The following is an 18,417-nucleotide window of genomic DNA, read 5'->3' on the forward strand; positions in this document are numbered from 1 at the left end:
GTTGTGGAGTCTTTTCTTCTTTTTTGACCGTGTACTGTGGTGAGGCTTTCTTTTGTTTCACGTAACATGGAACAAATCCCTCCGCAGTTGGGTATTAACAGGGCATACAGTAGTTCTCGACACTGCCAGAAGAGGTCCCTAAGGCTGGAGGTGCCCCCTTGCATGTCAGTGTGAAAGACTGTGACCTTGCAACCAATATTCAGAACTACGTCAACTGTCAAGGAGAAGGAGGTTAGTTTCATGACAGTCTGAGGACTTTCAATGCTGTCTACCCAGGTATAGCATGGAATATTTTCATCCCAGAGGGGTGTACATTGCTTGCGGACACAATCTGGGAGCAAGGGGTTTGCAAAATAGCTGTTAGATTTGGTTGGTGGGCGTGTTACCCCTAGGACACCAAGATCTAGGACCATCTGGGTCCAATCTACAGTGGTTGAGTGTCCTGTTTTTCCTCATACATGTTATTTCCTCTTCTATCTCTTGTCTGTCTGTGAGGATGTATAATACTTCTGTTAATGTGACGGTTTAGGGACCCTTGAAACGTTTCTTGTTCCGTCAGCAAACAAAATTCTGTATGAACACTTGATCTTCTATTTTTACTTCTGGGAGGTCGGCGATGGCGCGCTTCTCTTTTCCTTTAGTTATCTGTTTGGAAATTAACTTTTCACATTTTGTCAATTTGCACAAATATTTATGCATTTCATCACTCAGTGTTTGGGATAATCTCTCTTCCTGAATTTTATTTCTAGTGGCAGGGGCTTGGACATTGATGAATATCCCTGTCACTATTTTGTGAGGAGTCAAGTGATGGTGTGAGCTTGGGGTATTCCTCAAGGGAAAAAAGTGCTATTGGCAAGCAGTGTAGCCACTTTTTATGCAGGGTGGCACACAACTTGCTGATCTTACTGCTCAAGAGGCCATTCAGGCACTCTACAATTCCATTACTTTGTGGGTGGTATGCAGAGGACAATGTGTGCTTTATCCCCAATAGTGCTGTCAGGTGTTCAAAAATTGTATCTGAAAAATGAGTGCCATTATTAGACCTTATGGCTTTCTGGGATCCCCCATCGGGGAATCACTTCCCGAATTAGGAACATGGCTGCTGATTTGGTATCACAATGGACACATGGTACTGCCTCAATCCATCTGGAAAATGGGCAGACCACTACTATGAGGTACCTACACATGTCAATCATATCCACAAGGTCCAAATGAATGACCTTAAAGGGACCTTGTGGTCGTGGAATAGTGGAGTTTATCAGTGGGATTAGGGGAATTCTGTTGACAAATCGTACAACTATGTAGATACATGGTTATTGTGTAAAATTGGGGACAAACCACACTTGCTGTATTTGGGTTGCCAAATGGTCTCTGGAAGTGTAAGCTGGTAAATGAATCTGATCCAGGGCGATTGCAAGCAGAGCTTGTGGCATAACTTGCTTCCCTGTAGATACCTGTCTATATACTAGGTCGCCCCTGGACTGGATGCACCCTCTATTTTCCCACAACTGCGTTTCATGTGAGGACGCAGCTTCCTGTAGTTCCTTCAGGTGTAACCTTGCTGACTCAGTGTAGTGGGGTGTGTCCTTGTCTAAGGTAGTCTTTGCTTCTGCCTCCGCTGGTGGGGCAGTCTGAGCCTTCAGGACAGGGGCAGGTTGTGGATGTGATGGCACCTTTGGGGTTGGATGTCTGGCTGCATCCTTACCTGCTTGATCCACCAGTGCATTACTTTGGGACACAAAGTCCTGTCCATTTGTGTGCACTGCAAACCTCACAACTGCCACTGCCAGTGGTAGCTCCAGTGCCTCTATTAGGACCTCTAGGAGTTCTCTGTATCACAGGACTACCATCTAATTTAAGGAACCCTCCCCTACGTAATCTCATGATATTGGAATGCACAGTGGTTGTTATGTATGTTCAATCTGAGTATACTGTAACTATTTCCCCTGCTCCAAACTTATGGGCTGCTATTAATGCTATCAGGGGAACCGTCCACAAAATAGACAATGCTGTCTGGTATAGGGTCCCCTATGGATTGACTGCATTCATCAAGTCTATACATGCACAGCTGTGCTCATCCTCCTCTGGTTTAATACTGGGTGGGCAAAGATTGTTGAAGGAATGACTGCATGACACTTCACAACCTTCAAGGATGGTAGTAAAGGTATCACCTCATATCCTGTCACTCTTTGAGTAGGCAGAGTGGTCTTGGCCTTCTGAATGATAGCGAACACTGCATGTTCTGCATAGAGCATCAATGGGGCCCCCATAACTATGGGGGTGTTCTTCTGTACTGCTAATGCTGCAGTGGTCAGAGCTTGTTTACAGGGATGGCGTCCTTTCATGACTGAGTCCAGCAGCCCACTGAAGTACGCGATTGGTTTTTGGCCTAGCGGATACTTCTAGGTGAGGACAGCTGTCATCACTTGACCATTATAGTGGCAGAATAGGTAGAACTCCTTCCTGTTATCTATAGTTCCCAGGACAGGAACATTTGTTATCTCATCCTTCAGTTTCTGGAAAATTTCCCTCATCTCTGGTATCCAAATTATCTTATCCTTTCTATCTCTTGCCTGCTTGACCAGCCATTAACAATGGAGCTATTTGAGTGCTATAGTCAAATACCCATTGTGTCACGTAGTTAAATAGGCCCAGAAACATCTGCATTCCTCTGACTGTTTCTGGCTCTGACATTTGCCAAATGGAGGCTGCCCTTTCAGATGCTGACAGTAATTGTCCTAAATATTGTACTTATTCCTTGTAGTACAGAATTTTTCCCTTATCCACTTTGTATCCTCTCTGGGTAAGAGTGGTTAGAAGAGATATAGGGCATCATTATGACCCTGGCGGTCTTGAGACTGCCAGGGTCGCGGTGGTGGTTGGACTGGCAGCCACATTACGACCAGGGTGGTCGCGACACGGTCCGACCGCCATCACCGCCATATCACGACTTTTTGTCTGTCTGGCGGTGCTGATGGTCCTAATCCACCAGGGCAGCTTTTACGAGTCCCTTCTCTGCCGGCGATTGCATTGCGGTAGCCCACACCGTGTAAAGACTGGTGAGGACGTGGTGCAGGATTCCCCAGGGGGGTCCTGCACTGCCCATGCTCTTGCCATGGGCAGTGCAGGGGCCCCCCTGGCCAGCCCCATCGCTGTTGTCAGAGTCTGCTTTGCAGACCGTGAACATCGTGACGGGTGCTGGTGCACCCTATGCACTACAGCATTGCCGCCGGCTCAATTATGAGCCAGCATCAATGTTGTAGGCCGTTTCCCGCTGGGCCTGCGGACGGAAACTCTATTTCCGCCAGCTGACCCAGCGAGAAACTCTTAATGGGGCCCGCAGGAAGGGGGCCTCACTGGCGGTAACTTGACCGCGGGAGTTTGGCGGACTGCCTTTTCTGTCCGCCAAACTCATAATGACCCCCCTAGTCTCCCTTCTACACTTTTGCTCGGTAAGACTGCAAACCAATATGTCATCGACATATTGCAACAGAGTGCTGTCCACATTTAAAATTTGACAGATCATTTTTATTGCTCTGTTGAGCACTCTGGGAGATTTGCCATATCTTTGGGGCAAACAAAAGTACAAATACTGGGTCACGAGATATGAGAACGCTGTCAGATAGTGACTATCTGGATGTAGAGGAATGCCGAAGAAGGTATTCTTAAGATCTGTAACTGAAAAGTACCTGTCCTGTGGGATGTTTGTGAGGAGGATGGAGGGGTCTGCGACAATTGGGAATTCGGGTAACACAATATTGTTCAACAAAGGGCGCAGGTCTTAGCTCTTAGCTTTCTTAACCGGATATATAGGGGTGTTACAAGGTGACACGCCAGGGTAAATTACTCCCTGTTCCAGTAATGCCTTTATAGTGGGGCATTGCCCTTGTCTGCCTCCTTGGACAAGGGGTATTGTTTTACTCTGGGTAAAACGGCACATTCCTTCAATGTAATCCGGAATGGTGCAGCAGTGCAGATGAGGCCGACACAGTGAGGACCCTAAGTCCACAGGACATCTGGCATCTATGACAGATAGGCTTCTTCTACTGTGTCCAAAGCTCTCCTTGATGTGAGTATTCTAACTTTCTAACACAGTCCTTAGTGGTATGTAACCCTTGAACAGTATAATTATTTTCTTGGGGCTATCATCAAATAGCTTGTCGTCTAGTATCTCCCTAATCATCTTTCCTGGCTCAAGGAAGATTACACATGCCCACAAAGCACAATTATGGTCGCTGGCTGTCAAGGCACCATAGGTAGGTGTTAGTTCCAGAGCCTCTATCTGCAATATTACCTCTACTTCTGATAGTTCGGGGTCCTGTCCTTGCTGCCTAAAAGGGAATTATTTAGGCAATTGGACCCACTCCCCATTAGCTGTGATGTCTCTTCTATGATGATGTATAATTGTAGGAGGCTTGCCTGGTTTGTAGTGGATACCTATGGTACTTACACCTTATGCCAGATCCAGTTATCCCTAATTAGTGAAATGTAGACAGTGTCTAGAAGCCAGGCTCTCTACGGGTAGTGTGGATGAGCAGCCAAGGCCTAACGAGGAGACATGCAATGCTCATGCAATACCACTGTAGTCACACAGTACTCACACACATGACAGAAAATACTCAGTGTTACAAAAATAATGGTACTTTATTTTGGTGACACAAATGCCATAAATACCATAGAGACTATACTCCCTTAAGAGTAATACATACATTATATGCACTAGTATGCAGAAATAGCAGTAAAAACAGTTAGAAAACAGTGCAATTAATGAAAATCACAAAAGTTAGAAATGGGCATGGGGGAACACAAACCATATACTAAGAAAGTGTAATGCAAAAGTCAGTTTCCCACCTGGGCAAGTGTAGTGTGTAGAGGGCCTCTGGGAGTATTAGAAAACACCAAAGGTAAGTAATAGAACCCATCCCAGAGCCCAGGAAAGCAGGAGTAAAACACATTAACTTTCCAAGAACACGAGAAAGGAGATATTGCATGAACCAGAAGAGACTGCAAGACACCAACAATGGATTTCTGGACCTGAAGACCTGTGGAAGAAGGGGACCAAGTCCAAGAAGCACTGAAGAGTCCAGGGAGAACAGGAGCCCCTGCTAACCCGGATGAAGGTGCAAAAGAAGAACCACTGGTCAAGAACAACAGTCAGTACTGCACCCAAGAAGACGGATGCAGGTTTCTCGTTGGTGAAGAAGATGTCCCACACCAGATGGATGACTTCAGTCTGGTTTGTGTCCCTGTATTCCACCAACAAGCCTTGGCACACGCAAAGCTTGCGGTTAGCATAAAATGGTGCTGCCCGGGACCAGGAGGGACCTGGTGGACTCTACCCCAGAGGGGGAGTCAGAGGGGGCTTTCAGCAACTCAGAGAGCCACCAGAAGACCAGATAGCATGCACAGAAGTCCCACAGCACGGGGACAAAGAAGGTGCAAAAGGATGCCCACGCAACACGACAACAAAGGGTCCCACGCTGCCGAAGAACCACTCAGGAAGCTGTGTGTCGCAGGAAGGAGTGCTGGGGGCCAGAGCTGCATGGTGCATGAAGAAGTTCATGGAAGGATGCCAGCATGCCTTGGCAACTGCAAAATACGTGGTGCTCAGGGGAGGCAAACTCATACCTCCACCAAAGTTGGACGTCAGGACCGTCTGGACCACTTCAGTCCACCACCTGTGATGTAGGATCCACGCAGCTCATCAGGAGAGGGATCCCCCACAAGCAATCATTGTGGCAGAGAGGTGCCTGCTGAAGCAGGGGAGTGACTCCTTCACTCCAAGGGAGATTCCTTTGTTCTTCTGGTGCAGGCTGAAGACAGGCTGTCCTCTGAGGATGCATGACTGGGAAACAGTTGCTGGCAGGAGCTGACGATACAATGTTGCAGAAGTTGTCTTTGCTTCTTTGTTGCAGAGGTAGAGTTCCTGGAGGGTCCAGGTGCAGTTTCTTTGGTAAGAAGGTGAAGTAGAGGATGCAGAGGATTCCTGATGGAGTCTTGCAATCCGAATCTGAAGAACCACCCAAGAGAGAGACCGTAAATAGCCCTGAAAGGGGGATTGGTCAGCTATACAAGTAAGCACCTATCAGGGGAGGGCTCTGACGTCACCTGCTGGCACTGGCCACTCACATGCTCCCAGAGTTCCCTGCCAATTTGGAATCCAAGATGGCAAAACCCAGGGGCCCTCTGGTGGAACTCTGAGCACCACCCCTGGGTTGGTTATGGGCACTCCCCTTTCCTTTGTCCAGTTTCACGCCAGAGCAGGGACTTGGGGTAGACTTGATTATGCATTTCTAGAGGCTCTGGGAGGCTACCCCTCCCAAGCCTGTAACACATATTTCCAAAGGGGGAGGGTGTAACAAATCCTTTGTTATGCATTCCTGGACTTGAGCTGCTCAAGGAACAGGAGGGCAGAAACCTGTCTGGGAGGTGGCAGCTGCTAGTGCGGCCTGGAAACCTCAGAAGGCTGCACTGACAATACTGGGGGTCCTCTAAGGAGCCCTCAGAGTACATGGAATCATACAACCAATGCTTGCAAAAGCATTGGGGTATGATTCTAACATGTTTGATACCATACATGCCTATGTTCGGAGTTACCATTATGTAGCTGGACATAGGTAGTGACCTATGTCTAGTATATGCGTGAAATGGTGTCCCCGCACTCCAGGAAAATGGTCGTGGAGGTTGTGGGAGCACCTCTGCTAGTGCAGGGGTGTCCTCATAAACAGGTACTCTGAATCCTGCCTTCGGGGCTGGAAGTCCTGCAATAAGTGTGAATTATAAGTGACCTGGTGCAGTGTAAATGGCAGTGAAAGGGTGCATGCACCTTTTCACACAGGCTGCCATGGCAGTCCTGGTGAACCCTTTGCATGGGCTCCCTATGGGTGTCAAAAGAAATGCTGCAGCCCATCTGGATCCCCTGGAACCCCAGTGCCCTAGTTACCTAGGTTCCATATACAAGGGACTCATAAGGGGGCACCAGTATGTCAATTTTGGGTGAAATACTGGGTTACCAGTATGCAATGACACAATTTAGAGGAGAGAGAGCATAATCACTGGGGTCCTGGTTAGCAGGATCTGAGTGAACACAGTCAAACACACTGACATCAGTCAGAAAATGGGGGTAACCATGCTAAAAAGAGGGTACTTTCCTACAATAGTGCTGCAGTAAACACCTCCAAATCAACGTGTCATGCTCTAGTCTGGTCTCTGCTGGAGGAGTCCACCATTAATACCATGACTCTGGAGGGAGGAACTCCAGGTGTGGAGCAAACCATGCTACTTTCTGGCTTAAAATGAATGGTCATATTCAATTTTGTCATCAAGTCTCTGCCTAACAAATTCGCTGGGGCAGCTGGTGAGAACAGTACGGAGCCGTCAATTTGTGTCCCCCCTGCTTCCATCTCTACTGGTTTGTTAAAAGGAACCATTATAATTTCCCCAGAGAATCCCTATGTGTCCTTGGATCTGTTGGAAATCGGGAGTCAGTCCTCTTTAATACAGGATTTTGTTGCTCCTGTATCTATGAGGAAAGCATATCTCTTGTCATTAGTGGACACCATCACAGTGAGTTCCTCATCTGGCCTGTGTGCCACTGACAAGACTCAACACATGTAAATACTCTGTGGGCACCCTCACTGTGCGTTTCCTCCTACAGGGTTCACCTGGAAAGAACCCCCCCTCACAGCCACCCCTCCTTGTCCATTTTGGGGTGGCATTTCCGTGGAGGGTACTGGATAGTTCTGTTGAGGCAGTCATTTTAGCGATTGGTACATTCCTGGTGACTGCACATTTGGCGAGGGTGTCTGGGGCACATATGTGATCCATGGATTCTGCTGTGGCTGAACTGTCATATTTCCGGATGGACTATAAAATTCTCATTCTTCTATTTTGCTCATCCCATCTCTTCATGTTACAGTCTCTAATAGGATGCCTAAACCTCTGGCAATAATAACATGCCTGATCCCTTCTTGGATAACCCATCCTACCTCTTCCTACTCCTCGTCCTCACCCCCCCTCTACTGTTTCCTTGTGTCTTTATATCATCCTGCTCCTACAGGTACTGTCGTTAGGAGACCCCTTGGATCGTTCCCGCACACATTGCAGTCATCTGAGTGGCCTTTGTCTTTGCTAACTTCAACTGCACTAACTTGGCTGCTGCTTTCTCTTGCTACTTCCTGTTTGCTTTTCTCCTTTTCCTGGTTCTTCTTGCAAAGATGGATGATGTATGCTTGAATTTCTATCCAGGGCTTGGCTTCCAGTACCACTATGTTATCTAAGCTGAACTGCACATCAGAAGGCAAACTGTTAGAAATGGGGTCTCTGGTTGGCAGTCAGTTTGCGCTCTGCCCAAGCAGGGACCCTCACTCTAGTCAGGGTAAGGGAGTTACACTCCTAGGACTACCCCTGATCACCCCCTCGGCAGCTTGGCACAAGCAATCAGGCTTATCTCAAAGGCAATGTGTAAACTATTTGTGCCAACACACACAGTAACTTAGTGAAAACACCACAAAAGTGACACAACACCAGTTTGCAAAATAGCCAATATTTATCTAAATCCAACAAGACCAAAATGACACAAAATCCAACATACCCAAGCAGTCATGAATTTTACCTTAAAAAGAGTCTTAATCCATAGAAATCAATGGATGCGTTGTTTTTACACGAATTACCTGGTTTGCAATAAAGCTGCAAGGGCGAGCGCGCATCGGAAAAGTCAGCAATGCGTCAATAATGACTCACAAGTGAGGCCGTGCATAGTTTCTTCTCCGGTCGGTTAGGCGATTACTCATTTTTCTCTCCCACAGAAGAGTGATGCGTCGATTTCTGGACAGGCAACTGGGATCCGCGCAGGTTTACTGTGAGTTTGACACCCAGCTCGACGATGCATGCAAAATCCTGGCATACAGTGGTGAAGAGCCACGCAGCATGGGTGATGCGTCAAATTTGCCAGCTGCACACAGGTGTTGCGTTGATTTTCCAGCCACGATGCAGGTGGTGCGTCGGTTTTTAGCTGCAAAGCAGATGCTGCTACAATGTTTCTCCTGCTTGGCTCCTGTGCGTGGATTTTAGTCTTGGTTCCACCAGATTTTCCTTTCAAGGGCCCAGGGACTGGATTGGGCATGACTTCGCAGGGTAGAAGTCTCAGCGAGAGAGTCCAGGTGCTGGCATAGGAAGTCTTCGATGGCCCTGAGACTTCAGAACAGGGGGCAAGCTCAGTCCAAGCCTTACGAGACACTTCAGAAGCAGGAAAACTCTTCCAGCTCTTCAGGTCTTCTACTTGGCATAGGTTCTTCTTGATCCATAAGTAACCTAAATGTCTGGGGTTTTGGACCCACCACTCATACCCATTTCTGCCTTTGAAGTAGGCAAACTTCAATGGGAAGTCTTGGTTGTTGACAAGATACTGCCTTGCCCAGGTCTGGACCCAGACACACTCCAGGGTGTTGCAGACTGCATTGTGTGAGGACAGGCACAGCCCTTTCAGGTGTGTCAGCTCCTCCCTCCCCACTCTAGCCCATGACACTCATCATGATATGCAAGCTACACCCCAGTTCCCTTTGTGTCACTGTCTAGAGGGAATTCACAAACAGCCCAACTGTCAGTCTGACCCAGACGTGGATTCCACAGGCAGGCAGAGGCACAGAATGGTTAAGCAGGAAAATGCCCACTTTCTAAAAGGAGCATTTTCAAACTGACAATCTAAAAACCAACTTTACCAAAGATGTATTTTTAAATTGTGAGTTCAGAGACCCCAAACTCCTGATCACTATCTGCTCTCAATGGGAAACTGCACTTAAAAGATATTTAAAGGCAGTCCCCATGTTAACCTATGAGAGAGATAGGTCTTGCAATAGTGAAAACCAAATTTGGCAGTATATCATGATCAGGATATAAAACTAAAGAGTACATGTCCTACCTTTAACGAAAACTGCACTCTGCCCATGGGGCTACCCTAGGGGTGCCTTACATGTACAAAAAAGGAAGGGTTGGGGCGAATTGGCAGCGCAGTGGCAGGTCTGAGACATGTTTACAGGGCTTCTCGTATGGGTGGCACAATCATTGCTTCAGGCCCACTAGTAGCATTTGATTTATAGGCCCTGTGAACCTCTAGTGCACTTTACTAGGGACTTACTGGTAAATCAAATATGCCAATCATTGAAAAGCCAATTTACACAGAGAGCACTTGCACTTTTGCATTGGTCAGCAGTGGTAAAGTGCCCAGAGTACCAAAACCAGTAAAAACAAAGTCCAGCACACAGTCAAAACACAGGAAGTACAGGCAAAAAGACAGGTGAAACCACGCCAAGGATGCCAGGTCTAACACAAACCTTTCCCAACTACATTATAGAATAACACAGCATTACCTCTTTTTATTTCCCAGACCTGACCCAATTTTCTTTCATTTTGTTGATGTACTATGCAGGATCATCATTTGGTTGCATAGACTAAGTCATGAGTGATCCGATGTGTGGTCTATCAGGGTACATTTTCCTCAGTTGATCCCACACCACATATCTGTCCAGGTTAAATTACGATCCATCACACCTGGTCTGTAAGGGTCACATTTCTGACTCCAGCCTTTTGAGTTTCATCTCCTATGAGGGAACTAAGCAGGCTTTTTACATCCCCTACTGCCAGGGTGATGCCTGCAGTTTGCTTCTCAGATGCTCTGATCCATTTCTCTGTGCCCTCTGTAAGCAGTGGCAACTGTTTTCTTAGGTTTTCTTTATCCATTTGTGGTGAAAAAACATAATGTGGTACCCCAAGGTCCTTACGTATCAGGGACATCTGATGTAAAGGGGTGGTGGGGCGCTGGGGATGATGCTGTCTGGCGTACTTCTGCCATATGTGCAGACATTTCCTCATGTAAAGATAGTCCCAATCTGGATCACCCTGATCATGCAGAATGCAGTCTTTTCATTTGCCATGTTGTGGGGGTCAAAGGACTGCTCTTCTTGCCATGGGCTCAATTGTGGAGCTAACTGCTCAGTCCAGTCTTCTATGTTTTCTACAAATGGTACAGCGAAATACAGGCTATCCTCTCCTTCAGGGACGGTCTCACTAGGGGTGAGTGAATTTGCTTGGGCACTCATTTGCTGGGTGGGTCTGTTGTGGAGAGTCATCCATCCCCTACCATCGCTTGATCCCATTCCGGGGTCCAGCTGGCCATGGGTGCTTTGAAAGTGTAGCCACTCAAGCTCTGCAGTTCGGGGCTTCCTGCTTCTAGGGAGCATATCTCGATCTCTTCCCCTTGCATTAATTGGGTTAGGCAGTCTCCATGTGCCCCTTGTGCAATCTAGGTCAATGAGTGGTCTTTCTTGGAGACCGTAAATATGGTGACTTACTTCTTGGGCTTGAAGGAGTTCACCCATGCTCTCCACATGCTGGTGTATGGATTCCATCCTCTCTGCTAATTTCCCAGGCTCCTCTGAGTTTGCTCTGTAAGGTCATTGTCATGCTCTTCTCTCCTTACTCCACTTGTCTCTCCCCTCCCCTCATTGCATGATAGCCAGTCCTGCACACTCTCTGATGAGACTAATACACCATCCTTCTCCTTCTGTCATGGTGGTAAACTACTTTCAGTCCTTCTTGTCCTGTTGTCTCTACAGTCCCATGCACATGCTCTCTCCACCCTGCATTCCCTGCATCACTTTGTTGTGGGATGGATACTTGTTTCCTAATTACTTGAAGTGTCCCTTTTCGGAAGCAACTGTGACGTTGCTGATAAAATATGCGATTGGTCATTACTATCCCCTGACGCCTGCTCTTTGTTGCTCTCCTGTTGGGGAAAGGTAGGGTCTAGATGCAGTATGAACTGTGCCTCTAATTGCCCTGAAAATTGTGGATCCCCTACCCTGGTTTGCTGTCTAGGAGTGCTTGGCCTCTTTGGTTTTTGTATTCATGGGGTTACCTTAGGGGTCGCTTTAGGGGAGTGTGAAGGTGTTTCAGTTTCAGGGTTTTCTAATCCTATTGCAGCTTCTTGCAGCTGCACTAATGGGTAGATACTGGGCACTGTGGATGCAGCGCTTGTCGGGTCATATGGGGATGGAGAACAGATTGGTGGAGGAGGTCTCTTCCTATAAGGAGTCCTTTGAATCCTCACAAAATAATTTCCATAATGAGAAGGTGGCTTCTCTTTTCTTTACTTTGGCTGCTGCATATTTACTTCAGAGGTAAGTGACTGCATGCTCGATTGCTCTATCATTGAACATTCCTTCTTTTGGCAAAGGATATGTATGATTTTGGGTGGCTTTAAAATACTCCTGGTTATACTTTTGTAATTTCTTCATCACTGGGGAATCCCTTCTGCATATGTTGTAAGGGGGACTCCATGTTCAGGTGTTCTTAATCTTTTACTTTTACCCTTTTCTGCTACCAGATTTCAATAATTTTAAAGTGAGCTCACACAACCTTTCTGGTGGGAAATAATTTTGTCTACTTTTTCTATTTTATCATTTTTACAATAGGCTTTCAGTTTTTAGTTCTGTCTACCAGGTCTTATGGGACATATTAGAGTATAAATACTGTATTACATGTAATTTACGCTCGAGAAAATAAACATATATCATATAAACATAATCTGCATATTTATACAATATCTCACAAAAACATCACACTGTGGCCACACTTCATTCTACTGCACGCTGCCGCCTTCAGTCATTCAACAAACCAAACTTCAAAAAAACATCATGCATACGGTACCCTTCCGACCACACTAATTCACAAAGACATATATTTCTGTTGATTGCGCATCACATGCATGCAATCTTTTAACAATAAAAAACAATAAATCGCATGTGGCACCCTTTCGACCTTACAAATTCACAAAGACATATTTCTGCTGATTGCGCAATACATGCACGCAATGTTTCAACAATCAACAACAACAAATTGCATGCGGTACCCTTCCGTTCTTACTAATTCACAAAGGCATTTATTTCTGCTTAATGCGCAAAACATGTATGCAATCCTTCAGCAATGAAAAACAACAAATTGCATGTGGTACCCTTCCGGCCTTACTAACTCACAAAGAAATGTATTTCTGCTGATTGCGCAACACATGTACATAATCCTTCAACAATAAAAAAAAAACAAATTGCATGCACTACCTTTCCGGCCTTACTAATTCGCAAAGACATATATTTTTGCTGATTGCGCATCAAATGCTCATAATCTTTTAACAATAAAAAACAACATTTCGCATGCGGTACCCTTCCTGCCTTACTAATTCACAAAGAGATATATTTCTGCTGATTGCGCAACACATGTATTCAATCCTTCAGCAATGAAAAACAACAAATTGCATGTGGTGCCCTTCCGGCCTTACTAACTCACAAAGAAATGTATTTCTTCTGATTGCACAACACATCTACATAATCCTTCAACAATAAAAATAAAAAAATCGCATGCAGTACCTTTACGGCCTTACTAATTCACAAAGACATACATTTCTGATGATTGCGCATCAAATGCACGCAATCTTTTAACAATAAAAAACAACAAATCATATGCAGTACCCTTCCGACCTTACAAATTCACAAAGATATATTTCTGCTGATTGCGCAACACTTGTACGCAATGCTTCAACAATCAAAAACAACAAATCGCATGCGGTACCCTTCCGGCCTTACTAATTCACAAAGATGTTTATTTCTGCTGAATGCGCAACACGTGTACGCAATCCTTCAACAATAAAAACAAAAAAAAGAAATTGCATGCAGTATCCTTCCTGCTTTACTAATTCACAAAGAAATGCATTTCTGCTGATTGCGCAACACATGTACATAATCCTTCAACAATAAAAAAACAACAAATCTCATGCGGTACCCTTCCAGCCTTTCTTATTCACAAAGAGATATATTTCTGCAACACATGTATGCAATCCTTCAACAATAAAGAAGCAATAAATCAAATGCGGTACCCTTCCGGCCTTACTAATTCCCAAAGACATATATTTTAGCTGATTGCTCAACATATGTATACAATCTGTCAACAATAAAAATAAAAAAAATCACATGCGGTACCCTTCCGGCCTTACTGATTCGCAAAGACATATTTCTGCTGATTGCGCAACACATGTACGCAGTGCTTCAACAATAAAAAACAACAAATTGCATGCGGTACCCTTCTGGCCTTACTAATTCACAAAGACTTATATTTCTGCCGATTGCGCAACACATGTACGCAATTCTTCAGCAATTAAAAACAACAAAATGCATGCGGTACCCTTCTGGCCTTACTAATTCACAAAGACATATTTCTGCTGCTTGTGCAACACATGTACGCAAACCTTCAAAATTAAAAAAGCAACAAATCCCATATGCTTATATTACAGTTAACTCTGCGTTTAGTATTGACAAGAGGAGCGCTCTAATTTAGAACGAGGAATGTGGTTCACTTTGTCCTCACCTTTAGGGGGACGGCCCCAGAGCCTTCCTAACCTCCTGTGCACAGGCAGAACTGAACTCGGCTTCTGCTCACCTCATCAAGTTTGTGCACGTTGGTCTCTCTGCAGCGGGAGGCAGGCAGACTTCCAGTACCAGCCGTCAGGTGGGGGGGAGCAAGGGAACATCCTGGGGTGGCTCACCAACTGTTACGGGTTGAACAAACACGCTGTCGTGACTCAGAAAGACCACGTAGACTCTTGGCAGTTCCAAAGACAGTATTTACTAATTGTCACAACAGGGAGAAAAATACTGCAGACTGCACCTCAACCCTGCACGACCTGCCTCCACAATTTTTCTCAACAGCCTATTGACAGACAGGCCCTTTTGTACAAATTCGTTTAATAGTTTATCACACATGAATAACAATAGATAACTTGCAAGTTACAGATTAAAATGGAAGACACTCTGAAACTTGACCCCATAAACCTAAATTCCTAGGTTAAGACATAACTCGCTCTTTATTTTACATTCGGCCAAGGTTTATGACGAAGCATTTTTTTACCTCTTTTGTAAATCAAATTTGTTTGAAGTGTGGGCTGACATCATTGTGCGTACGAGACTCCCGGGTGCCCGGAATTTGGTTTCTTCCCTGCGCCCATTGTAAGTCACACACCTGAGTGATTTGGGATAATTCAGTTATGTGCCCAGTGTGTAATCTCTCCGCGATGTGTTTGTAGGCAGGGAGAGTGTGCCGGGGACTCATGTGCAAATGTCGGAAATGCTTGCAGGTAGGTCAGATATGAGTTGGCCTTTAACAGATGACCCTTTTGTTTCCATATTCCGCTACATCCTTGCACGGTGTGGCCTCTATTGGTGTTGGTTGTTGTGCATTATTTTCACATTTCATATTCACGGCAGTGTGCTTATTTTTACATTTTCTACAACACTGTAGAAGAGGACAGCCTTCTCAAAGGGAGAAGGAAGGAACCAGCAAGAGCGAGAAAAAGGGGCAGGAAATATCTGGTAGTGGATTAAAGACTACCAGCTTTAGTATTTGGCAGGCTAACGTTTAGTCGCCGAAGCCGCTGGCTTCTGAGTGAAGCCAGGACCTCCGTTTTGCCAGAATTAGGTTGGTATGAGTTGGCATCTAAGGACTCCTCACTTCGCCTGCCTACCCACCCAGTCTACTGGTCCTCACCTACCCAGACAACATCATTTGTTCCTCCTGAGACAACACTTACAGTAAACATAACAGCAAAACAATAAACGTGTTCAGGCTTTGTATTTAGGTGCTTTTTAGCTGTGCTATTGCTGTCTGGCTTGATTCTATGAATCAGGTGCTGGGCTGAGCTTCACTCTAGTTCCCCTAGAGAAATATCTCTTACTTTTGGCACCTGGAGATGTGAGGTGGAGTTCAGTCCAGCCCCTTTTCATTTCAGGCTGAGAGTAGGCAGTTTCTCAGGCCTGAGCACAAGACTGGTAATTGAAATAACTCTGTTAGCCTACTCAAAGGATAGAACATATTTTTTTTATGAAAGCAAAGGAAATAGTTATCGCACAACAAACCAGCATAGCTTTGCCCTTACCAAGTTTTTGAGCATATATTGGTAATATATCTTGAAATTACATTATTTTCATACAATTTCTCCTACTAGGCAAAGAAGGGGTCACATGGTTAAGAATGGAACTCCATATAACAGGGCTTGCATACCTTGGTATAACATACAGATGTAAGTTATAGACGCAGCTCAAAAACAACATGGTGGAGATAAAAAGCAATAGTGTTAAAGATATAAAGAATGTGTATTTTTTACACAGTGTGGTCGAGGAAGGGCTGGGTGAGGGTTGAGTAATGCAAACATGTGTATGTGAGAGTTTGCACAAGGCTGATTAGTCTGCAGGAACCCCATTATTTATGAAGGAGATGCCCTTAACCAAAGTATTTGTGTGTGCTTTGAGACCAGTTTGTGAGTTAACAAGATGCCCCAGGAGACAGACAAGTGCAGGTTGGAGAAGGTCCACTTCTTTTGGTCTCTAATTGCCTAACTGAGGGATGAGGGTAAAAACATTATTACTGTAGTTGGGATAAGATACTGTGTACTTGTCCGGTGTGGTTGCCTTTGCATGAGAATGTAGCGTATGGGTCCGTTCATACTTTATCCTGTCACATGCAAATTTGAGAGTTGTAAAGAAGGGGAATGCCTAGTGCAATGTTTCATCTAATATTCTAAAAATCTAAAGTGCCTAAAGGGGAAAACTGTAGCTGACAGACGCTTAAGCAGGAAGCTGTGCAGAGAAGTACTTTGTTCCCTGGGTGTGATGATAGAGGACCTCTGGCTACAAACCACATGGGTTTTCTATTGTATAGAAATGTGTGGAGAACCTCTGTTCAGCAATGAGCAATCAGTTCCTCAGTATGGGCCTGTTTGGGGGTGAAGCCAGGGTGTAGCTTTTTTCTGTTGCCCTCCACTGGATTGCCTGGGGAAATTGCCCCAACCCTGGTGTTAAAGGAATCTAGAAGAGTGCAGACATCTCACCTGTTTCATGTTTAATTATGGTCTGGCTTGACAACATTGCTGTTGACAGACAAATGTGTGAGAATTACTGGAGAGGGATTTTGGCCCTGCCCGCGTGTTGGGAGCTAGGAGTAAATGTTTTGATTGGGCAGAAAGCGTGTGCTACAAACAAAAGTGCTTGCCTTCCACACAGTTGTGGTCATTTTGATTATTTATCCAGGTGCCTAAGATTGAACTTTCAAGGACACACACATAGCATTATAATACTATTAAAGTGTCTTACATAAGTTAATAATGTATGGCGTTTTTCTCTGGCAGCAGCACAGATTGGAGGAGGGCAGTCATGAACCTACATGGATGTTTAGTGTTGGCTTGACAGTGCAGATGTCACCTGATCTTTGAACCACACCAATATTTTCTACAGTTTTTTGCTTTCACTCAAATGCATATTCATTTCCATGCTATGTACTTGCAATGCTTCACATTACCAGACAATTTCTATACAGCCAGATCTATTGGCATTGCCAGTGCTTGTTTCCAGTTATGCTTATCACTAACTTCTTGATTTTCTTTTTCACTTCCCACAATCCTCAGAGGACAAGCTTTTGTCGAACAATGAGATGACTGTCAAGTTTATCACCCTCAATAATGCAATCCAGAACTTCACACTGATGTTGGATAATAAGGTAACTGCTGTTGTGCATTCCAGCCAGACCCGAAAGCTACACATCTTGACATGTGTGTGATACCCTAGTTTGTCCTAGACACTTTGACTTTGATATGTGCCTAGCAAGGCAAAGGCTCGCTGTGTTTTGATGTGTGTAGTTACCAATACTGTGAGGGTATACGTCACACTATCCAGACCCATATGCCCTGTATTTTGATGTGTGTGTCTTTAGTGAACTCCACTATCTGGGTGTGTGCTACCTTAGCCAGACTCAGAAGCACTGTGCTTTGATGTGTGCCTATTCAGACACACATCTGCTGTGATTTCATGTGTGCTTACCCAGACCTAGAAACACTGTGGTTAACAGTTCTAAGAGGGTTTGTCCCCCCCCCAGCCAGACTCACAGGCCTTGCACCTTGATATATGTGTGTGTGTGTGTTTTTGGGTATGTGGGTGTAGTGCTTTGATGTGCGTTGAACTATACTCTGGGGTTTGTGCCACCATCGCCAGATCCAGAAGAGTTGGTATTTGTTGTATATGGTTTACAATACTCTCAAGCATGTGTCATATGTTTACATGTACAAAGGCCTGTGTCATTCTGTTTCCTGGAATCCAGGGCCAATTGGTCCTTATGTTTTTAAATGGGACAGTTAGAAAGAAAGTGCTTCAGCAATCGAGTTGCAACAGTGACTTCACATTTAGGGACCTTTATCTCTAAATGTACTAGTTGGGGTCAACATATTTCTGTGATTAGGCACCCGAAGGACCAGTGGGACCTAGAGCAGTTACTGATGCCACCAATCCACTTTGGGACCTGGTCACTTTAGGGTTAGAATTAACCTTG

At 45.2% G+C, this 18,417-nt stretch overlaps 1 protein-coding gene across 1 annotated transcript in view; it reads left to right on the forward strand.

The window, feature by feature from the left end:
* LOC138299142 (complement C2-like) overlaps positions 1 to 18,417 on the forward strand; it is a 479,732-nt gene that overhangs the window by 354,677 nt on the left and 106,638 nt on the right. Inside the window, exon 15 of the mRNA XM_069237201.1 lies at positions 17,501 to 17,592. Within this exon, the coding sequence (XP_069093302.1) occupies positions 17,501 to 17,592 (92 nt within the window). The remainder of the gene's footprint in view (positions 1 to 17,500; positions 17,593 to 18,417) is intronic.

This window comes from Pleurodeles waltl, chromosome 6 (assembly GCF_031143425.1).
Source record: "Pleurodeles waltl isolate 20211129_DDA chromosome 6, aPleWal1.hap1.20221129, whole genome shotgun sequence".
NCBI classification, from domain to species: domain Eukaryota; kingdom Metazoa; phylum Chordata; class Amphibia; order Caudata; family Salamandridae; genus Pleurodeles; species Pleurodeles waltl.